General features: G+C 38.6%; 1 protein-coding gene, 1 long non-coding RNA gene and 1 pseudogene across 2 annotated transcripts; all 3 read left to right on the top strand.

The window, feature by feature from the left end:
- Window positions 1-1,062: 1,062 nt before the first annotated feature.
- Window positions 1,063-17,483, top strand: LOC110870265 (annotated as a pseudogene).
- LOC110873234 lies at window positions 2,951-4,787 on the top strand. Its single transcript, XR_002554984.2, has 3 exons — window positions 2,951-3,205; window positions 4,320-4,369; window positions 4,521-4,787. It is a non-coding gene; the product is annotated as an uncharacterized LOC110873234 (long non-coding RNA).
- Window positions 17,484-20,479: 2,996 nt separating the features above from the next.
- On the top strand, window positions 20,480-21,780 carry LOC118489149 (senescence-specific cysteine protease SAG39-like). Its single transcript, XM_035986794.1, has 2 exons — window positions 20,480-20,935; window positions 21,063-21,780. The coding sequence occupies exons 1-2, from the start codon at window positions 20,503-20,505 to the stop codon at window positions 21,653-21,655; spliced, it is 1,026 nt and encodes a 341-aa protein (XP_035842687.1). The 5' UTR covers window positions 20,480-20,502; the 3' UTR covers window positions 21,656-21,780.
- The last annotated feature ends 2,738 nt before the right edge of the window (window positions 21,781-24,518 follow it).

The following is a 24,518-nucleotide window of genomic DNA, read 5'->3' as shown; positions in this document are numbered from 1 at the left end:
TATATATATATTTTTTTGGGAAACCAAAAACGTAATATAAACTCACTATAGAGTATTGATTTTCATTAAAATCATAGTAATCAATTATACATTCCTACCGTCACACTTTCGTATGTATATTTGGGAGATTTTACATATGGCTTTACTTCACGTGATCGTATTTATTTTAATTATGAGAAACTTAAATTAACAAATTTGAAACGACGATGACATAATGTGGAGGAAATGATGATACTTCAAATTGTCACAAGGTCCAGTCTTGATGATGATGATTAGTGGATCGTTCAAAGAGACCTAAAGACATATTACACGGAAAGCTAAAAATTACTTAAACACTGTTAACGTGATTAGCTTCTAAAGTTTCAACGATATGTATCATATTTATCCTTTAAGCAACTAACTGATTGCTTCTCGCTAACTTCAAATTTATAGACCGAACAAGTTACTACAGGTGGTATCGGCTCATTTGGTTCAAGTACGTTTGATTAGTTGAGATCATCCATAAACAACTCTACGATTGAATTAAACTGTCATGTTTTCCTTTTACGTTTACAATGTTAGAAGCTTCAAAGCTAACTTAAAAGTTAAAACATATGAAGTCAGAGAATTAATAGTAGAAGGTTACAACGAACAAATTTGTATGCTATTTTCAAACCATACTTTAATGCTAATTTACACGAAACACTTGACTAAATTCCAAAACAGTGGCAAGAGTATATTCTGTAAGGTTGCCACATTACCTATCTATGTATATGTGAATAAAACAAAAGAGTGCACAACGGATTTAAAATAGAGCAATACGGTTCAAATTAGGAAAACCAAAGTTGCTTAGATTGATTAGTTAATCATCAAATGTTCTAAACAACATACAGAGTACGTTACTAGCTCATATGAATTTATATATATTTCAAAATCAGGCCAACTTGTCTTTCACGTACTTCAGTTTTATATTAACAAAAAGCACCAAATTACCCTCTTCCTATATAAAGCCAAGCCCAGGGTATACTAGAGTTCAATCCAACTCGTTTCTTTAAGCTCTCTCATCTAACTACTAGCTGCACTATGTCATCCAGAAACCGCACTTCCCTGGCTTGTTTGCTTTTACTCTTCTTCTCGGCTTCTTTGCTTTCACATGTTGCCTCGCGCTTGCTCTCCGAAAACTCCAGCTATGAAAGCCATGAGGAATGGATGGCTCGTTATGGACGCACATACAAGGATGCTGCTGAGAAGGAACGACGTTCAAAGATTTTCCATGACAACGTCCAGTACATACAGTCATTCAACAATGCTGCGATGAACAAAGGTTACAAACTAGCAGTCAACGAGTTTGCGGACCTTACCAATGAAGAGTTCACAACAGCTAGGAACAGATTCAAGGCACATGAATGCTCTCCTTCAACCTCTGCTTTCAGGTATGAAAATGTTACAGCGGTTCCATCATCGATGGATTGGAGAAAGAAAGGTGCGGTGACGCCTATTAAAGACCAAGGCCAATGTGGTAACACTACTAGAAAACTGTTACTATTCCTACCAAAATTTCCTACGCATTTCCTACGAACGAATATGGCGACACTTTTCCTACGAAATTCCGACGAACAAGAATGGGTCTTAGTTTTGTGACAAAAAAAGCTACAAAATAACAGACAAAAAAAGCTACAAAAAAAGATATAAATAACAGCCTCTTGCCATTCATTCCAGCCATTCCAGATCAACTCAGATCACCCTTGATCTCTGATCTTACTTCTCCTCTCTAGAACTTGCTCCATGCTTGTTCTATTCTCGGCTCACTACAATATTATCGCACTTAACATAGACATTCTGGGTTGAACCCTTCAATCCAGAATTCAAAGTGAATAATAACAAAGTGATCCGCCTCCACGTGCTACAAACGTGGGGGGACCCCACGACCTGCGTTAGGCTAATCGAAACCTTGAACCCTTTTACCCCTGAGATATCGCTACAGGCCTTGGTCTTGTATTTGTTGTATCAACAATACATAAAGGACAAAACTTATAATTTACTCTAAAATTTATATGCAACTTTTATTTTGAAAGGTTACGTAATTCAATGAAAACAACAAAAAAAAATATAGAAAGTAGTGGTGTGAATTTATGGCATGACATGAAAACATGACTTGAACCTAACATGAAATTCATGGACTTGGATTTAGTCTAAACGCGACGGGTGGGTCGGGTTAGTTTTTGGTTGAACATGCGAACGTGTTTAGGTAAATGGGTCAGATTCGTGTCAACCCAACGGTTGAAGGGTTGACCTGTTTATATGTCATAAATTAAGTTGGTTGCATATTATATGCCATAATTTACAACTGATAAAGAAAAACCGACATAAAATCTTATAACTAAAATGTAATTGTTTTTAGGGAAATTAGCATGTAATAATCCCACCTAGACCTTATTGGCAATTAATAATCTCACCTCAGAATATTCCCCCTACTAGTCCCACCTTTCACCTATTTTTTCTACAATGGTCCCACGTTAAAAAAACTTAACGGAGTTAAGTTTTTTTCCAAATTACAAACAGATTTTTTAGGGCTTTTAATTAGAACGACGATACGAGTCCATTGATTTAAAACTTGTCTCGAAAAAATAATATGCGAAAAAATTCAGGTTAAACGGGTTATGTTTGAGTCACCCCATGAATATTAAAGTCGTGTTCGGGTTCATATGTCCGAGTTTAGGTATGGGTTCATGTAGAATTTTTAGTTTAGGTCGGGTTAGACTCGTCAATCTCTAAAGATGAATCGTTTATCACCATTGAATTTTTTGATTTGTAAATCGAAAACCAACCTAAATTCCAAACCTTTTCTCTTGAAGAAGTTTTTTTTATATATTTTACTGTACGTATAACTTTAAACTATTATAAAAAGATATTTGTATGCTACCAAAATAAAATTTCACATATTTCAGAATCCCTCCAAACTCAAAACTTATCCCGCCCAAACTAAAATTAGTTTTCCCCCAAATTCCCTCTCTTTCCAGCCCTAGCCCACAAAATCCCCCATCCACTTGAAGGCATGAAGCCCCTCGTCTCTGGTCTTTGTACGCGCCACCACCACCAGCAACGCAACCAACACGAACTAAGTATCCCTTCTATCTCTAATAGTTTTATGACATGATCCTGAATCGGAAGTTAACAACCAGAGAGCAGTGCTTGTAGAAGAAAATGAAGGGCCACGACATGAGAGGTCGTTTTCGGTAATCTTTACTGAATTCTATTTGAGTATTTAAGATTCCATATGTATGAAGAAAGTTAAATTTCTATAACTGATGGAATAGGATTTAATCATTTTAATTACTAGAGTTGGTTTTGGATGGAACTAATTTCATTTCTGAATTTCTAATTCTAGTTGCAGGGAATTGGAATGTTTTTTTTTATATGTCATTCATGAAGATGCCCTATTTTTTTGAGGTACATTAGCTTATATAGTTTTGAAATTATCCAAAATTAGTGATCTTTAGTTATTTAATTCTCATTGATATTGAATATACGAAAATACTGAGTTGTGCTATCATGGAGATGGTAATCTCTAGAATATTAATTTCATGATTATATAACAGGTTAGCATATCACTAAAAATTAAATAAAAAATATGTATTCAATTAATATTTGTAAAGTTTTTTACTTTTCAAATGATTGATTGTGTTTCATATTCAATTCTTAATGGGATATTTTTACACCTTAGGGTAGGGATGGTATCGGTTACTGTATCGTACCCCTTAGTACCAAAACTGAATATGTATAAATCTTAACACCGAATATCATATCGTATAAGCACATTCTAGAATGGTATGGTACCGGTATTGGTAATAGTATTATGGTATTGTCCAAGTTAGGACCGCATCTAGATTTTACTAAGGACATTCAACAAATGAAACAAAAAGTCAAACATATTCAAGTTGGTGTGTCGTTTTTCTAGATCTTGCTGATGGTTAGGGTGAAGGGGGTGCACACCTAATAGGTGAGTGCCCTCTCTTACGCCAAACCAATCCCCGTGTGCCACGTCAACTCCCCTCTTAAACTCCCCTAACACCCCCATTTGATGGCGCCACTCCCCTATTAGGTGAATTGGTTTTTTTTAAAAAAAAAAAAAAAAAAAAAAAAAAAGAAAATACCTGATTGGTCCCCTCTCTCCTCTCTCCTCTCTCTCTCTTCCCCTCTCATCGGTGAGCCGCCACCTACCCTCCCTCCTCTCTCTTCCCCGATTTCACCCACCGCATCAATGGCGGCACCCCCCGATCCGGCGAAACCACTCCCCGATTGCCCTCCCCGAAGACGCCCCTCTCACCCTTATTACCCAGGATTATGTGGAACAACTAGCGGAGAAGATTGAAGACTGAAAGCTTAACAGGTGATTAGTTTGACAACCTTATTTTTTAAATTAATCTTGTCACTTTTTAATAATTAGTTCAATGTATACTAGATGTATCAAATATATTTGACTTATATCGATAAGTCCGTGTGTTACATGTTTTGGATTGTAATTTGAGGTCTTCTTGTAGGTACAGAGTAAAAAAGTTTCTTCGTGTTATTATCTTATGTTCTATTCTTCAAGCGCTTGTGAATAAGAAAGCAAATGACCTTATAAATGGGATTATGCACACAAGAGAGATTACGGATAATGATATATAGATTTTGTTGAAGACGTTGATGTTGAATATTTTTTTTCAAGAGTTAGGTATTCCATTAGATTAGCTTTATAAATAAATTTTGGAATTGTATGTAGTTTAATTATGAAATTTAATATAGTTTGTTATACATTTAGCAAAGAATTGTAATTTGACCGGTTATTCCAAATTGAATGTGTATTCATTGATTTGAAAAAGGTTCGAATTGGTGTATATATATTGGCTTGATACGGACAGGTTTGGAATTGACAAAAGACGAGGTTCATTTGTTTAAGACAGGGTCTAGTTTGAACCACGTCTAATAAAACCCCATGTTCCATTTTGTAGTAGTGTGTATCCCGTAGGAAATGGGTAGGAAAAACACGAAACAAGTTTAGTCACATTCCGTTGGAATTGTGTAAGAAAAAAATATAATTCCGTAGGAAATACGTAGGAAAAAAGAATACATTCTGTTGGAATTGTGTAGGAAAAGAAACTAATTTCATAGGAAATGCGTAGGAAAAAAGAATAGATTCCGTTGGAATTGCGTAGGAAAAAAAATATTTTCGTAGGAACTGTGTAGGAAAAACGATTAAATTTCGTTGAAATTGTGTAGGAAGAAAAAAAATTCGTAGGAATTATGTAAGAAAATTAAAAAATATAAAAATTATATAATAAAAGTAAATATAATTGATTTAAACATAAAATTTTAAAAATGAAATATTCCGTAGGAAATACGTTGGAAAATTAAGAAAATTAATTCCGTGAGAAATGTGTAGGAGAATTCTAACGAAACATTTGTGTGGGAAATGGGTAGGAGAATTTGTAGGAAATGCGTCAGAAAAAAATTACCCACGAGCAAAATTCCTACAACCCGTTTTCGTGAGAAATCCGTGGGTAAATGCAGTTACCCACGGATTTCCCACGGAAATTGACGTGGGAATAGCAGCAGTTTTCTAGTAGTGTAAGCTGAAATTATTTTGGGAATTTTTACAAATCTGACATGGTCCAAGTACTAGGATCATGAGGATGTTATTAACAGAACCACATTTCATGCTTCTGACATCAATATTCATGATGATACGTAGGGTGTTGCTGGGCGTTTTCGGCTGTGGCAGCTATGGAAGGAATAACCCAACTGAAAACAGGTAAACTGGTGTCTCTATCTGAACAAGAGCTCGTGGACTGTGACACTAGCGGTGTAGATCAGCGAAAGTGCGCTGTTAAAAGCTGTGGCCAGTCAGCCCGTCTCAGTTGCTATTGATGCTAGTGGGTCGGACTTCCAGTTCTACTCCAGCGGTGTGTTTACAGGAGACTGTGGCACGGAACTGGACCATGGTGTTACTGCGGTTGGTTATGGGACTAGCGATGACGGGACTAAGTATTGGTTGGTGAAGAACTCATGGGGAACAAGTTGGGGTCAAGAGGTGTAGGTCCCTTTTTGTCGGAGGATGACGAACCTCAAACCTTGTTATACTAACCCACTAGCGAGTGCGGAATCCAAGCTAGCGAGCAAACCGGGATTAAGCAAGTACAAACACAACACACAAGGGTTCACCGATTAACACAACTTGTATTAATGCAAATGATGGTTTCGGTTACAAGCACAATGTTTACAAACCTAACTTGTAAACTCTCAAAGTGTGTGTGTGAGTTCCGGACAGAATGCTCTCAAAGCTCTCTCTTTCGGATGTGTGTGAATCTGTCTAAGTGTCTCTGTCTAAAACTCAACACTGCATGGGTATATATATACCCAGCCCAGCATGCCTGATCGAAGGATCTGATAGATGGTCCGAAGGATCATCTATCGAAGACCAAGTATTCGAAAGATCATCAAGGACCTCGAAAGATTACCTTTCGAGGTCTATGATTCGAACCATATCTTTCGATGAGGTCGAAGGATCCACATTATCCTTCGACCTCTTATCCTTCGACACAGTACATCTTTCAACTGTTGACTAAGTCAAACCAGGAGGACGGTTGACTTTGTCAACTTACAGGACTGACAAGGACATCGTTTACAGACCGAATACAGACAAAGTACAGACACAAGTGCACCAACAAACTCCCCCTTGGCTGTAGCTTTGTCTTTATCTTCTATAGTTGTAGACTCGTCTCGAACTTCGACGGTCTTTGGTCTTCGAGTTCTCAAAACTCTGATGTCCTTTCAAGTCTTCAATGTCGGAGGATCTTCAAAGTCTTCACATCTTAAAAGCAGAGAGTGTATCAACAAACTATCCGTATCATGTAGGAAGTGTGTTGACAAACTCCCCCTTAACATAAGCTCCCCCTTGAGTTATGCTCGTGAAATGACTTTATCTTTATGAAGTGAGATCCTTGTGGTGTTGATGATGGCCAGCGGCAACTCGATCATCTTCATCTTTTGAGCGCCTTCTCGTCGTGTCTTCATTCCAGAGCTTGTCATCGACCATGTTCTCCTAGCCTTTAGAATCTGCACATGCAAGAAATCTAAACGCGTAATGAGAACAACTGCTTGGAACATAGTTATAAACAAATGACACACGAATGACCATGTCACAATCAAACACCGTCCGACAGTTTGAAAGTTTAATAAATTTTTCAATTTTAGCCTTTAACTTTCAAAACATGCAAAATTTCGACCGTTTATGAAGATTTAGTCAGTTCGGTTTTCAGTCAGGTTTCAGGTAACGAAGACTCGAGTTCCAACATCGTACGATCGAAAATAAAGTAGAAAGAAAATCTTTTTTGCTTTTATAAAGTTTATATTAAAACACGCCTAAAATCTTTTTGGTATTTTTGAAAGTAAAAGACAACAATTTAAAATCCTTTGAGTGTTATCAAACGACATCACCGCTAATGTCGTGCTGATATGCACCAAACGACGAAACTGTTTAAAAGAAAAACAATAAAAGTTAAGCAGTAAATAAATATTTACAGACATTCTTTTTGCGAGTTTCGAGGGTAAGAGAATCATATCAGTGTACGGTCATGCCAAAACACTCTTGTTGTTCAGTTAATTAACATTAAGATAAGCATCCTATAACAATTATCGGTATTGTTGTCCACTTAAGCTCAACTTATCAGATGTAATCATGTTTAGAGGATACGTTAATGTATGATTTATACTTACCGACCGGTGTTCATCCACATCACGACACATTCCCGTATCAAGGTATGCACGAGAGTTCATCTTACCGGTGAGTATACCGATTATCATCTGTTTGAACGTATAAAATGTGAGATACTCACTTATTTTGATTTGAAAACAAGTCCTATGTGATATAGTCACTTATTGATGAGGAACTTGATTTTCATATGCATGAGGGCACAGGTGCAAGTCCGTGAACAGGTCAGTACTTCCGTACAGCAGAGAGACGAACTTGACACCCGGATAAATGTGATATTTTATCACTTATTTGATTTGGACATGTGATTGTTTATCACTTATTGAGGTCGAATGCAGTATGCAATATGTACACGTATGTATAGTATCATGGAAGATCTAGACTTGCGTCCCCGTTATTTTTCGGTAAAAGATACAACCATGATACCCAGATGATAAGCAACATAAAGACCGAATATCTCAGAACCTCGGCAATCTATCAAACGAAATTTCGGTACTAAGACCATGTGCCAATGAATGGTTCCCACCTGGTCTTCAGTCGATTAAGATTTATATCACCCTGCACACTTTAAAATGATTGTGAGCCTACCGATACATCTTATATAGAGCTGCTTATCGTTTTGCATTTAAGGTTTAAAGAGGTTAGGATAGACCACTGATGTACTATCATTTTCTCTTTTGCTCGCCAGGAAACTCATTTTTGTTTTTCTATTGTTTTTGTGTTTTTGAAATTTTTCGATGTTTTTGGATTTTCAGATTTTTGGATTTACTCCCCCTAAAATCAATAAACTAAGACAAATTTAAAACACAAAGGTATTTACAAAAATGATTTTCCGATGTTGGTTTTACTCTTGCTTGACCTTAATGCCGTTTACCAATAATAAGAAGTCAAATCTAGATTTGTCAAAAGCTTTGGTAAATAAGTCGGCACGTTGGTCATCGGTGTGGACCTTAACAACATCGATTAGCCTTTTCTCAAAGCAATCACGTATGAAGTGATATTTGATTTCGATGTGTTTGGTCTTTGAATGCTGCACAGGATTTCTAGTGATATCTAAAGCAGCAGAATTATCAACGTAAATAGGAGTAGTTAGGAATTCAAAACCGTAGTCCCGCATTTGTTGTTGGATCCAAAGAACTTGGGAGCAACAACTTGAGGCAGCAATGTATTCAGCTTCGCATGTTGATGTAGCTACACACGTCTGCTTCTTGCACTGCCATGTGACTAGGCGATTTCCTAAGAACTGACATCCAGCCGTTGTGGATTTGCCGTCGATTTTGCATCCGCCAAAATCAGAATCACTGAAAGCTACCAATTCAAAGTTATTATCCCTAGGGTACCACAGACCGGTGTCAGGGTACGCCTTCAAATAACGAAAAATCCTTTTAACAGCAGCAAGATGTGAGGCCTTCGGGTTAACTTGATATCTGGCAAGCAGGCATGTTAGGTACATTATGTCTGGCCTTGATGCTGTGAGGTACATAAGAGATCCGATCATAGCGCGATAGTTTGAGGGACTAACAGCTTCTCCCTTCAAATCTGGAGTAATTCCGTGATTGGTTGGCAATGCGGTACCAATGGGCGTTGCATCAGACATCTGGAACCGGCTCAAGATGTCACCAACATATTTAGTCTGATGGATGAATATCCCAGACTCTGTTTGTTGTACTTGTAGGCCCAAGAAGAAAGTCATTTCCCCCATAGCACTCATCTCGAATTTATCCTGCATAATGCGCTCGAATTCCCTACACAAGACATCATTAGTAGAACCAAAAATAATGTCATCAACGTATACCTGTACCAGAAGAAGATCTCCATCTTGTTCCTTGATGAAAAGAGTACAGTCGATAAGACCTCTACGAAAACCGTTCTCCAGCAGATAGTGTGATAAGGTTGCATACCAAGCTCGTGGTGCTTGATGAAGACCATAAAGAGCTTTGTTGAGCAACCAAACCCGATCGGGATGGATAGGATCTTCAAAACCTGGAGGCTGTTCGACATATACCTCTTCTTCAACCACACCATGTAAGAATGCACTTTTCACGTCCATCTGATAAACCTTGAATCTTTTGAAAGACGCATAGGCTAGAAAGATTCGAATTGCTTCGAGACGTGCAACAGGTGCATAGACTTCGTTGTAGTCGATCCCTTCAATCTGACGAAAACCCTGAACGACTAAACGAGCTTTGTTTCGGATAACAACTCCGCGGTCATCCTTTTTGCATTTGAAAACCCAACGGGTACCAATCTTCTTGTATCCAGCAGGTTTCTCTACGAGTTTCCAGACACCCAGCTTCTGGAATTGTTGCAGTTCTTCCTGCATTGCTTCAACCCAAGCGCTATCTTTTAAGGCTTCTTTCCACGTTCTTGGTTCTTCTTGTGAGACATAACACGCGAAGGACCAATCGTTTTGTTGCCCGGATTCTCGAATAGCTGCATACAAGCCTGCATTGTTGTTGTTTCGCAACATGTTTCTTGTTTGAACGCCACTCTGCACATTTCCAATGATGTTTTGTTGAGGATGGGTATTATGAATCCTTGTTTCTGGATTATCTGGAACTGGAACATTTATACCCAGATTGTTGAGATTAAGATCAACAACCAAATCAAGACCCGGAATTGACGAAGAGGATGATGCAGTAGCCTCAGCTGTTCTATGGGCATCTACTGGAGGAGTACCCTCTGAAGTACCATGAACTGCTGTTGTAGGAGCTTCCTGATCTGCATCTAGAAATTCATCATCCTCTGAAGATTCGTTCAATTCGTTTGCATCATGAAAATCCTCATTGTTGAGAGTATTATTGTTCACCGAAGAAGATGGTTCTTGATTAACAAGAATCGGACGAACCACCGGTGAAACTGTTGCATTGTCACTCTCGAAAAACATCCTAGCCGCAGCATTTTCTTCAACGGCTTCAACATTGATCGAATTGAAGAAGTCATCGTACTCAAACATCCAAGGTTGACCCGGATTTTTGACTGGCAAAGTGTGCCTTTGTACTCTGACCTCAGACCACTCCTCGACCCTTTTAGTCTCTAGATTCCAGACTCGTAAGTTAGGGGTGGCATACCCAAGAAAGTATCCATCAATTGCTCTTGCCCCAAACTTTCCATTAGGATCGATGATTGTGCAAGGAGCTCCAAACGGTTCGAGATAAGACAAATCTGGTTTCCGTTTTTGAAGAAGCTCAAAGCAGGTCTTGTTGTGCCTTTTGACTGTAAGGACTCGGTTCAAGGTATAACATGCAGAGGCCACAGCTTCAGTCCAGAATGGAATGGGTAGCTGCGACTCTACCAACATTGTCCTAGCAGTCTCGATCAATGTGCGGTTCTTACGTTCAGCGACACCATTCTGTTGAGGAGTATAAGCTGCACTAAACTCATGAAGAATACCCTTTGAAGTGCAGAACTCCGCCATGGAATGATTTTTAAATTCAGTACCATTGTCGCTACGTATCCGCCTAACCTTCAACTTATACAAATTCTCAATCTGAATGATCAAGTTTTTGATAATACCAAAGGTTTCACTCTTGTGTGCCATGAACGCAACCCAAGAAAATCTTGAATAATCATCAGTAACCACGAGGCAGTATTGATCACCCCGAATACTCTTGTGCTTGACAGGACCGAACAAATCCATGTGCAAACGTTCAAGAGGAACTGCCACTGTGTTGATCTTCTTTGTAGGGTGCTTCTTCTTTGTTTGCTTTCCTTTCTGGCACGAAACACAGACGTCTTGAAGATGGAAATTTTTGAGGGGAACACCATTCACCAATTCATTTGAAACCAAATGATTCATTTTGCGTAAGTGAATGTGACCCATTCGTCTGTGCCAAGAGATAGTGTCTTTTTCTGTGGCTTTGGAAACGAAACAAGTTGCTTGTGCAGACGTTGTAATAGCTTGGCTCATGTCAAGGACGTACAAATCATTTATCCTTGGAGCCGACAAGAGAATCCATTCTTTTGGAATTTTGAAGCCGGGTTTCAGCACATAACATCCATTAGCATCAAAGTGTACTGAAAATTTCTTGTCACAGATTTGAGAAACACTAAGAAGATTGTGATCAAGTTGTTGCACAAAATTGATCTTGTCAAAGCTGACAATCCCGTTAGATATCATTCCTTCACCCGTTATATATCCACCTTTATCTCCAGCAAAAGCAACATAACCTCCTCTAATAGATTTAACGTCGTAGAGAAGCTTCATGTCGCCTGTCATGTGCCTGGATGCCCCACTATCAACAATCCAATGACTACTGATAGTTCCTCCTGAAGCACCCTGCACATGAACTCAAATGAATTAGTTGGAGATGGGGACCCAAGCCATTGTGGTCTTGGGTCTTCCATTTTCATCAATGACAATAACTTCTTGTCTTTGATGGTTGGTGAATTGTGATGGTCCCCCTGATTCAGTAACCGATTTAGGTTTCCAGGTCTGTTTTGTTTTACCAGTATCTTTCTTTAAAATTTTAACTTCTTGATTGTTTGAAATTGTAGAAGTTTCTGGTTTTACAGCAACAGATTGTTTTTGAACCACATCAGTTTTAATTGCTTTTTCAATTTTCTTGACCTGTTGCCTTTTCTGTTTCTTTTCCCTTTCTTTTACAAGTCGGGGATCTTGTTTTGTGGAAACAGTTGGCTTATGGTCAGTTTTGCCACGGGGATCATCAACCTTTCCTTTTTGTTTATGAAGATATGGACAATTACGAATAATATGTCCAATGGTTCCACATTCAAAACATGATCTTCGTTCTACAAACCCCGAAGAATCATGTGATCGTCTAGCCGATGATGTTGAACTTTGTGAACCCGAGGTACTAGGTTTTGAACTACTTGGTTCATTTCTTTTCTCGACAATAGCTTTCTTGACAAAATCTAAGTTAGATTGATTTTCAAACTTTTCAATTTTGTCCGTTCCCGTCGATTTCACAAAGTTAACCTTTTTCTTCTTCTTTTGGTTCGGCTTCTTGTCAGCTTGAGCCGGTGCTTTACCTTTGGGTTTGGTGTGATTTTGCTGTGTTGGCACTGTTGGCAATTTCTTGTTGCCAAATTGCTTTCGGATTTCAGCTTTTGGAATAGGAGGACACTGTGTAACTGTAACTTTAGGTCCTGCCTTTCCCAAGAACTTACTCGTCGAATTCTCAAAGACTTTACAGATTAAGGATTGATTAACATTCTTAATGGGAAAATCTTTGTCTGAGTAAATTTTATCATCACCAACTAGAGTGTACAGCAAATTCACACTCTCCGGCTCTTCTGCAGAAGAAGACTCAGTTGCAACAGTCTTAGCGGGTTGCACAGGGGGATCACATAAAATGTGATTCTCAAGAGGTATGTCCTCATTTTTGGCTACCGCATCAGACTTTGCTGAGATAGTATCATCAGATTCATCATCAGACGAATCAGCATCCTCAATCACAACTGGAGGATCTTGATTCTGTTCAGCACTCACAAATGTATCTGCTGACACATCTGAATCTGAGGATACTTCCTTTTGGTATCCGAGTCCTGCAGCAAACTCCTTAACATCTAGAGGCACAGAAGGTTCCAAGAAAACCCTGTCCTCTTCATCAGGCATGGCATCATAATTATGTCTCACTGGTGGTGGACACTTCTTGTACCCTATGCATGTGACATCTCTCTTTTCCTTCTGAACATCAATGATGTGATCTAACACATAGCTAGAACTCAAATAACTGTCTAGCTTGAGTTGGATCGCATCACTTTCGGTTTTCACACAAGCCATCTCTTTTTGCATAATCTCAAGGCGAGATATATACAAATTAATATCAGTTTGTTTTCTTGAAACCATTTTAGTCAGTTCAGTTTTATCCTTCTTTAATGTTTCAATTACTGACTTAAATTCTTTTTCATGGTTTTCATAAAACATGTTGGCTTCTGTGCATTTAGAGAGGTCCACAGTCAATTTCTGATTGTGGAGAAAGGTCACATCATATTTTTCTTGCAAAGCGTCATGCTTACTTTGCAAGTCACTCAAATTCTCATTCACAGTAGTATGTTTGTCTTGCAAGTCAAACAAACTAGCTTGTAAAGCATCATGTTTGCCTTGCAACTCAGACATACTTTTCTCCATTTCAGCACATCTAGCATGCAACCTAGCACATTCATCACAATTAACAGCAGTGGGTTCATCGACACATACCTGACTTGATGAACCGTCGACATTAGCCATAAAGGCTGAATGGAGAGAAGACGAAGTATAAGCAGCTTGATCCACCAGAATAGATCTTCTTTGAGTTTCTGCTGCAGCTTCCTCCAAGAGTTCATCAATATCTGCATCGATTGCTGCATTCGATGTCTCACCCACATGATCATCACCAGAATTGGATGATTCTTCATCAACACTTCTACTGTACCCAGAAGAGTCTTCATCTTCAGACGATTCACCACCACTGGCAGAAGATTCTCCACCACTGGTGTGAACTAGCTCCTTCACAATCTGAGCAAAGCATGCTGTTCCATCAGGAGCATCACCACCCAACTGGATTGACCAGTCACAACCTTCATCTACCTGAACCGCAAGTGCCCGGTTGGTTTGGTTGTTGACGGGTACCATGGTACGATCATTGTTTCTGTTCTGCCGGTTGCCTTGGTTTCTGAAGGGGTTTTGATTCCCGTGCTGGGCGGGCTTTGTGCATTCCCTCTTAAAGTGACCCCTTTCACCACAGTTGAAGCACTTAACGGCCTGCTTATCGAACCCATACTTGGTGTCTCGCTTACTTTCCAAGCTGGTTCTGCCAGTACTTTCCATCCAATCCTTTGCTCTTCTCACAGCACTCGCAAAGGCCCACTTGATGTCCATCAAGTCCATCTCCTCTTTATCAATCTGCCTGTAATCTTCTTGTGTCAGATTAATGTTGCCAATCTGACCTTCTATCAACCCACAGTATGCGCTCACTACAGTGTTAAGCAGCTCCATGTGTTCCTTAGCTACTTCTACACTGATTTTAGAGAAGCTTGACGTGTTGAGCTGTACGGTACTTGACTTTGATTGTTGAGCAGCAGATGATGTTCCTCCATAACATGCATGTTGTTGTTGAGCAGGAGGAGGTGGAGGTGGTTGGATTGGATTTCCATACATGTCTGTGGTGGGAGGTGGCTTAACAGGAACTTGGATTGGATTGCCAAAACAATCTGTGCTTGTGACAAACGCTGTTTGAAGTGGAGCATGTGAACCGGTTCTTGCAGACGAAGAATTGGAAGTTCCACAGTACATTTCTGGATTCTGTGGCAATGGAACTCTCTTCGCCTTCAATGTTTCCTCCTGATCCTTGTTTTCCAAAAGTTGAACGAATTCGTTGATATTAGTGGTTCTCAACACTCCGTTGTACTTCAGGATTTCTAAGAAACTACTCCATTGAGGAGGCAAAGCATCAACAAACTTCTTCACAACTTCAGCTTGAGTTGTCACTACACTATAATTATCCAATTCCGTTAGCAGATGATAAAATCGGCTTGTCATATCTCCCAAGGACTCCTTGTCCATACAAGTGAAACCTTCAAATTCTTTCTTGAGAAGATCATGACGCATTTGACGTGTTGCTGCATTTCCCACTCCTCTGTTTTTCAATCCGTCCCACAACTTCTTTGTTGTCTTGAAGCTGACGAACTGATGGTAGATATCCTTGCTCAACGCCTGAGTGAGAATGGCGTATGCCTTCTTTTCCAGATCATACGTTTTCTTTTTATCTTCTGGAAGATCAGCAAACGTAGCAGAATCTGAAGCAGCAACTTCTATGGCTTGATCGAAATCTGTGGTGAAACGTATCCACAGTTCCGTATTTTGACCAAGAACATATGTTTTAAATCTTTCAACCCATCCTGGATATTCATTCAAATGCATCAACTTTGGAGGTCGATTCAAACTTCCTGTTTCACTTTCGCTTAGTAGAATACTTTGAATGCTCGGAGTTTGATTCGATACCAAAGCCCATTGATTTCCCTGAGAAGATTTCGATACCGGCGACTCGGCCCATAAAGGAGATGACCTTGTATTCGTGTATTTTCCATCGTCTGGAGCCGATGTACCCCACCATGAGGGAGTGACATTTGATCTTGTATATTCACCATTATCTGGAGCAGGATTCCACCAACTCGGATTCATGATAGATAAGCAAAATAAAAGCTAAGTGAGTAAACCGAAAGATATCACGGCCGAAAGATCCTGTTCCGAAAGATCTGAAATCACAGAAACTTGTTAACAATAAACTGTCCTCAATCGAAAGATCAATCACTTGTTCGAAGGATCAACAGTACTCGAAAGATTACTGTTGAATCTCGAACAATGATGTCGAAAGATTCAAGAACTCGAAGGATTCTCCTTTGAAAGATCCTTATCTTTCGAGTTAAATATCCTTATCTTTCGGACACTTATCCTTCGAAAAGATTCCTTTATCGAAAGATATGTTTCAGACTTCGAAGGATGGGTCGAAGGATGATGATCTTTCGAGCCTTCCTTGATCGAAAGATGGTCTTTCGATGTCGAAGGATATCTTTCGAGAGATTCTGACACAACTGTCGTTGATGTGACGGGTAGGTGAAAAGGTGATGGTTAGGTAAGTCAACTTTCGGCAGAAAGGATGTGCAGACTGTACCTTTCCCACCAACTTTGAAAAGTTGCCCAAAAAGGTAACCTTATCTCCAAACCAGTCACCGGAGATTTTGACCGGAATATGGCCGGAAATGACCAACACACTCAAAAACAAGTTTTTAAGTTACCCAACCCACTTACGAACACTCCCGGTAAGTTTAAAACACGTTTTCCAGTTTAAAAGTGTAGAAAAACCAACAAAAACGGGTGTTAAACCAAGTGTTCAAACACACACCAAGAACTTGAAAAACCCGGTTTTAAACAAGGTAAAGAGCCAAGCTCTGATACCACTTGTAGGTCCCTTTTTGTCAGAGGATGACGAACCTCAAACCTTGTTATACTAACCCACTAGCGAGTGCGGAATCCAAGCTAGCGAGCAAACCGGGATTAAGCAAGTACAAACACAACACACAAGGGTTCACCGATTAACACAACTTGTATTAATGCAAATGAAGGTTTCGGTTACAAGCACAATGTTTACAAACCTAACTTGTAAACTCTCAAAGTGTGTGTGTGAGTTCCGGACAGAATGCTCTCAAAGCTCTCTCTTTCGGATGTGTGTGAATCTGTCTAAGTGTCTCTGTCTAAAACTCAACACTGCATGGGTATATATATACCCAGCCCAGCATGCCTGATCGAAGGATCTGATAGATGGTCCGAAGGATCATCTATCGAAGACCAAGTATTCGAAAGATCATCAAGGACCTCGAAAGATTACCTTTCGAGGTCTATGATTCGAACCATATCTTTCGATGAGGTCGAAGGATCCACATTATCCTTCGACCTCTTATCCTTCGACACAGTACATCTTTCAACTGTTGACTAAGTCAAACCAGGAGGACGGTTGACTTTGTCAACTTACAGGACTGACAAGGACATCGTTTACAGACCGAATACAGACAAAGTACAGACACAAGTGCACCAACAAGAGGGGTACATCATGATGCAAAGAGATGTTGAGGCTAAAGAAGGCCTTTGCGGCATTGCCATGCAGGCTTCCTACCCAACTGCTTAATTTGAGAAAGAGCAGAAGTAATACTTATGTAATGTACAATGTATGTATATTATGTACTCTTAATTATACAAGGAATTGAAAAGGAAACTACACGTTATAAATTCCAACTTTTATAAGCAAGGAAATCCCATCCTCGAAGTTTAAGTTAAGCATAACAAACGAGTACGTCAGGTTTAATATTCACAACTAACCATGAATAAGAAGGACAAGGTAAAAGAGGTAATTAATAAATTCTTTTCTCCTCTCCTTTTAAATGTTTCATTTGTAACCTTATTGTTATTTACTTGTTTTCAATTCTCATTGAAGAATATACACCTACACCAAATCACGTTCTCGTTATTTTAAGTTGAATGAAAGTAACGAGCCAACTAATTAGGACAAAGGAAGTTCAGAGTGAAAAGAAATAAAGGACGTAAAAGGTTTGTGAACCAGATTTTACAATACTTTGCCTGAAGATATCGAATTAAACTTTTAGATTTCTGTTGTTAAAGATAAAAGATAAATTTAATTATACACTGATTTTGTAAAAACAATTAGAAAGTAATTAAAAGATAAAGAACGTAAAAGGGAGAACATAGAAAGAAAAATAGTTGTAAAGAAACAAAAATACATTTATATTGTGTTTTACTCCAAATTAACAGCTAATATTTTTTTCTCTAGTGGTAAGCATGACACGTACAAACACGTAATGGTTGAATCGGCTGTGGAAACCCATTTTGGGAAGGTTTCTTATCTTTGTGTTTAGTTGCAGCATACTCACCAAGAGTTATAGGAATTTGTTCCATATGATACTTCTCATCTTCGAACTCCGGTTAGGGAACTCATCAATCAACTTTTAACTTTTACTATCAGCAATTTTTTGTATCTAAGACTTACTGTAACCGAGTAACGCCCTTTCAACGTCATCGGGGAAAGTGCGTCAAACACCACCCCACGAGGCGTTATCCGGTTGTGAGAGGGGGTGTGGTCTAACCTGCGTGAAGAGGAAGGTTGATGTAATATGCGCCCCGCTCCAACATTAATATTTCTATTTTAGATGAATAAAATATTTTTCACCGTTTTAGACTGTATATACATATTTAGCTGCAAACTTTTTTTCCACGTCTCTTGTAAACTCTCGATCTAATTCGACATAATTCATAAAACATTTCATTAAAAATCTTGAGTTATTGGTTTCGAGTTGACTTGAACAACCCTTACCATAAAAATCCACCGTAACTGGACACCACGAAAAACACCCAAAGTCAAAATCCGCCCAACCTATTCACTCCACAACTAGTAGCGATGTGGTATTATCACCCTAGTATTGAATCCGAACCACATCTCCGTATGTTTATTCAAAGTCAAAAGACTCAACCTTACACCCAATACACACATACCGTACTTGAACAAATATTAACACATAAATATCATATAAGGGCAAGTCAAGAAAGCATGCCACATCACTCACACATCACCAATACAAATATAAACACGTCAAGATCATAAAAAGGTGGCGGTTCATCTTCAACCAATTACGAAATCAAAGGGCAAATCGAGAGTCTCGGTTGGAAAATAAAAGATTATTAGACCTTAGGGAACGAAAACCAATGCCTGTAGACTCACGGTTCAGGGGTTTAACACGGATCGTATATCGAATTTGGAAAAACATATAACTGAAAAAAAAATAAGATTTGCCGGCGCATCCTACGCGAAATGGAGGAGGTCAACGACGAAGACGAGTAGTGGTTTTTTTAAAGCCCTTTCATATGTTCAATTATTTTATTTTATCTTTTTTTTTTCTTTTTGTTTGTAATTTAATTTTTATTGTGCATTTTCTAAGATTTTAAATTCAGTTGTACATTTTTTTTAATACCGTTAATGGATTTTTTTTCATTTTATTTGTCTAAGTTAATTTAAAATAATAATAAGATTTATATAAGATTTCAATAAAAAAAAGTAATGATTAAAGAATGACTAGGTGTGATTAAAACCGGTGAAATCAATACGGGTGCAGTTAAATATTTTAAAACAAAGTGATTAAGTGATTTGCCAGCCGTTTTATGACCCGAGAGTTAAAAAAACAAACCATTACACTTAGTCTGATGAGTTTTCTAGTTTAACGTTAGGGGTGTTAAAACCGGTGCCGAACAACTAGCTCTAGAATGGATCATTATACAAGGTAAATAGCCTTTACGAATAAATTAACATCTAACACGTTTTTCTCTACCTGTAAACATGGACATGGACATGGACGACACTTTATAGTCAAGGAGGGTGTTTCGACTATACGCCCTACAAAACTCCTTTAAATTTTCTGGACCTTATCGATCAAGGAATCAACGAGTGCCCACAAAGAGTGCGCCTCTTGGCTGAATTTAGTAAGTTGAACCTTGGTCATAGACTCGATTACACTTCTCAAAGGTCAAAAACAACACCCCAGTTGTACATACGAGTTAATTATTTAATATCCACTTTTTCAACTTTAAGAATCCAAACCTAATCGAATTGTAGTTGTATACTACGTGGGAAGTACGTTGCTACGTGTTTCGTTGGCTAAGTAGCGAAAACGAACATATCAATATCTTCTCCTACAAGTGGATCGAAATCGAGTGTAGTTTTTCCGGTTTCTAAAGATCAATATGTACTTATGTTTTTCTTTAAGAGTTTTTTTTCTCAACATTTAAGCATTTATCATCTTAGAAGACATGCGAAGCTAACTTAAAATATATGAAGTCCAAGAATTACAACGGACAAATGCGTATAAACCATACTTAATTTTGATTTAGAGGAAACAGCTTATACATGCAAAAAACAATGTCAAGAGTATATTTTTTAAGTTAACATAGATTCTATGTACATGTGAATAAAACAAAAGAGTGCACAACACAACATATTTAAAATAGAGCAATACGGTCCAAATTAGAAAAACCAAAGTTGCTTAGATTGATTAGAAACTAATCATCATTCTAAACAACACATAGAGTACGTTACTAGCTCACATTAATTTATATTTCAAAATCAGGCCATCTTGTCTTTCACGTACTTCCGTTTTGTTTACAAAAAGGGCCAACCCCTATTTCTATATAAAGCCAAGCCCAGGGTATACTAGAGTTCAATCCAACTCGTTTCTTTAAGCTCTCTCTTATAACTACTAGCTGCACTATGTCATCCAGAAACCGCACTTCCTTGGCTTGTTTGCTTTTGCTCCTCTTCTCGGCTTCTTTGCTTTCACATGTTGCGTCGCGCTTGCTCTCTGAAAACTCCAGCTATGAAAGCCACGAGCAATGGATGGCTCGCTATGGACGCACATACAAGGATGCTGCTGAGAAGGAACGTCGTTCAAAGATTTTCCATGACAACGTCCAGTACATACAGTCATTCAACAATGCGATGAACAAAGGTTACAAACTAGCAGTCAACGAGTTTGCGGACCTTACCAATGAAGAGTTCAGAACAGCTAGGAACAGATTCAAGGCACATGAATGCTCCCCTTCAACCTCTGCTTTCAGGTATGAAAATGTTACAGCGGTTCCATCATCGATGGATTGGAGAAAGAAAGGTGCAGTGACGCCTGTTAAAGACCAAGGCCAATGTGGTAAGCTGAAATTATTTTGGGAATTTTTACAAACCTGATGACATGGTCCAAGTACTAGGATCATGAGGTTGTTATTAACAGAACCACATCTCATGCTTCTGACATCGATATTCATGATGATACGTAGGGTGTTGCTGGGCGTTTTCGGCTGTGGCAGCTATGGAAGGAATAACCCAACTGAAAACAGGTAAACTGGTGTCTCTATCTGAACAAGAGCTCGTGGACTGTGACACTAGCGGTGTAGACCAGGGATGTGAGGGTGGTCTTATGGACAATGCCTTTGATTTTATCGTAAACAATAAAGGCCTCACTACGGAGACCAACTACCCGTACAAAGGTGTTGATGGCACCTGCAACAGCAACGAGGCATCTAACCATGCCGCATCAATTACTGGTCACGAAGATGTTCCTGCCAACAGCGAAAGTGCGCTGTTAAAAGCTGTGGCCAGTCAGCCCGTCTCAGTTGCTATTGATGCTAGTGGGTCGGACTTCCGGTTCTACTCCAGTGGTGTGTTTACAGGAGACTGTGGCACGGAACTGGACCATGGTGTTACTGCGGTTGGTTATGGGACTAGCGATGACGGGACTAAGTATTGGTTGGTGAAGAACTCATGGGGAACAAGTTGGGGTCAAGAGGGGTACATCATGATGCAAAGAGATGTTGAGGCTAAAGAAGGTCTTTGCGGCATTGCCATGCAGGCTTCCTACCCCACTGCTTAATTTGAGAAAGAGCAGAAGTAATACTTATGTAATGTACAATGTATGTATATTATGTACTCTTAATTATACAAGGAATTGAAAAGGAAACTACACGTTATAAATTCCAACTTTTATAAGCAAGGAAATCCCATCCTCGAAGTTTAAGTTGAGCATAACAAACGAGTACGTCAGGTTTAATATTCACAACTAACCATGAATAAGAAGGACAAGGTAAAAGAGGTAATTAATTAATTCTTTTCTCCTCTCCTTTTAAATGTTTCATTTGTAACCTTATTGTTATTTACTTGTTTTCAATTCTCATTGAAGAATATACACCTACACCAAATCACGTTCTCGTTATTTTAAGTTGAATGAAAGTAACGAGCCAACTAATTAGGACAAAGGAAGTTCAGAGTGAAAAGAAATAAAGGACGTAAAAGGTTTGTGAACCAGATTTTACAATACTTTGCCTGAAGATATCGAATTAAACTTTTAGATTTCTGTTGTTAAAGATAAAAGATAAATTTAATTATACACTGATTTTGTAAAAACAATTAGAAAGTAATTAAAAGATAAAGAACGTAAAAGGGAGAACATAGAAAGAAAAATAGTTGTAAAGAAACAAAAATACATTTATATTGTGTTTTACTCCAAATTAACAGTTAATATTTTTTTCTCTAGTGGTAAGCATGACACGTACAAACACGTAATGGTTGAATCGGCTGTGGAAACCCATTTTGGGAAGGTTTCTTATCTTTGTGTTTAGTTGCAGCATACTCACCAAGAGTTATAGGAATTTGTTCCATATGATACTTCTCATCTTCGAACTCCGGTTAGGGAACTCATCAATCAACTTTTAACTTTTACTATATCAGCAATTTTTTGTATCTAAGACTTACTGTAACCGAGTAACGCCCTTTCAACGTCATCGGGGAAAGTGCGTCAAACACCACCCCACGAGGCGTTATCCGGTTGTGAGAGGGGGTGTGGTCTAACCTGCGTGAAGAGGAAGGTTGATGTAATATGCGCCCCGCTCCAACATTAATATTTCTATTTTAGATGAATAAAATATTTTTCACCGTTTTAGACTATATATACAAATTTAGCTGCAAACTTTTTTTCCACGTCTCTTGTAAACTCTCGATCTAATTCCGACATAATTCATAAAACATTTCATTAAAAATCTTGAGTTATTGGTTTCGAGTTGACTTGAACAACCCTTACCATAAAAATCCACCGTAACTGGACACCACGAAAAACACCCAAAGTCAAAATCCGCCCAACCTATTCACTCCACAACTAGTAGCGATGTGGTATTATCACCCTAGTATTGAATCCGAACCACCTCTCCGTATGTTTATTCAAAGTCAAAAGACTCAACCTTACACCCAATACACACATACCGTACTTGAACAAATATTAACACATAAATATCATATAAGGGCAAGTCAAGAAAGCATGCCACATCACTCACACATCACCAATACTGTTGATGCAGATTTTGTGTCCGATGCTTGTCGAATAGATTAGTTATTATTTTACGCTGAATTTGTAATAGTTAGTGAAACGGTCTATCGAACGTGTATAGACCCGCTCGTTTGAAGTGGTCAAACGAGAGGGTTATTCGTTTGACCGTGTGTGGTTGCAAGACAAATTATGGTTGTTTAATGTTGGTGTCGAAGGATAAGGCATCGAAGGATTGTGTATTCTTCGATGAGCTCGAAAGATATCCATCGAAGGTTGAAGATGGACCTCGAAGGATATGGCATCCTTCGAGGTATGTGTGTATCTTTCGAAAGCTGGATGGTCGACAGATGATCTATCGACCAGTCAGTTTAATCCTTCGACCGTGCAACCTGTGTTTGGTATAAATACCAACACCTTGTCATTTGCAACACAAGAGTGAGAGCACAAGAGAGTGTAAGAGTTTGAGAGGAGGTTTGAGACCTCACCGGGAGAGATCACCACTTGGTCTCTCCCCGGATGTATACTCCTTTGGTATTAGTTCGGTTATCATGTAATCGGGCCGACTTGTAATGTTTTACTACCGGATTAATACAAAGTTTGTTTGTTTATCATCTCTTATCTCTTCCATCTTTGAACATAATCATGAAAATCACGGGTTCGATCCCGAAACATGGACCTACAATTGGTATCAGAGCCATGGTGCCCGATTTAGTAAAACTAACCGTTTACTAAGTCACATGTGCTCTAGATCTGTGATTTTTGTGCGTTTTTGTTCAAGATGTAAAAATGGTGAAAATGAGAAAAACTCAGATCTGGACCCGAATATTCAGATCTGTGCTAAAACCGGTGTTGGGTTTTATGTTTTTCTTCTAAAAATTCAAGTTTTCTTCATCAAAAATAGTGTACAAGTGTGTTCATCGAATCTGCAGATCTAACAGTCGCTGTGTTCTTGATGTGTTCTTGATGTTCGTGACACATCTTCAAATTTCGAAAGATGAACAAGCTGATAGAAAGACGCCAATCATTTTCGAAAGATCAACCTCTTCACAACTGCGTTTCGAAGGGTCAGATCCAAATCCCTTGAAAGATCAGACTACAGCTTCGAAAGGTCAACTCTATATTTCGAAAGATACACATTTCGAAAGGTCAACTCTGTATTTCCACAACAACTTCGAAAGGTCATTCTCCATGATATCGAAGGTCACTCACAATTTGAAAGATCAGCAAATTCGAAGGATACATGTAATTCGAAGGATACATGTATTTCGAAGGGTCATTCTTGTTTCTTCTTGAAGGGTCACCTTGATATTCTTCGAAAGATCAGTTTTGTTGTATATCGAAGGATCAAGATATATAGGTAGATTTCGAAAGTTAATCAACAACTTCGAAAGATCACTGGATCGATAGATACCTGGTT

This window comes from Helianthus annuus, chromosome 17 (assembly GCF_002127325.2).
Source record: "Helianthus annuus cultivar XRQ/B chromosome 17, HanXRQr2.0-SUNRISE, whole genome shotgun sequence".
NCBI lineage: Eukaryota > Viridiplantae > Streptophyta > Magnoliopsida > Asterales > Asteraceae > Helianthus > Helianthus annuus.
The sequence above is the reverse complement of the archived record's forward strand: the minus strand, read 5'-3'. Positions and strand labels throughout refer to the sequence as shown.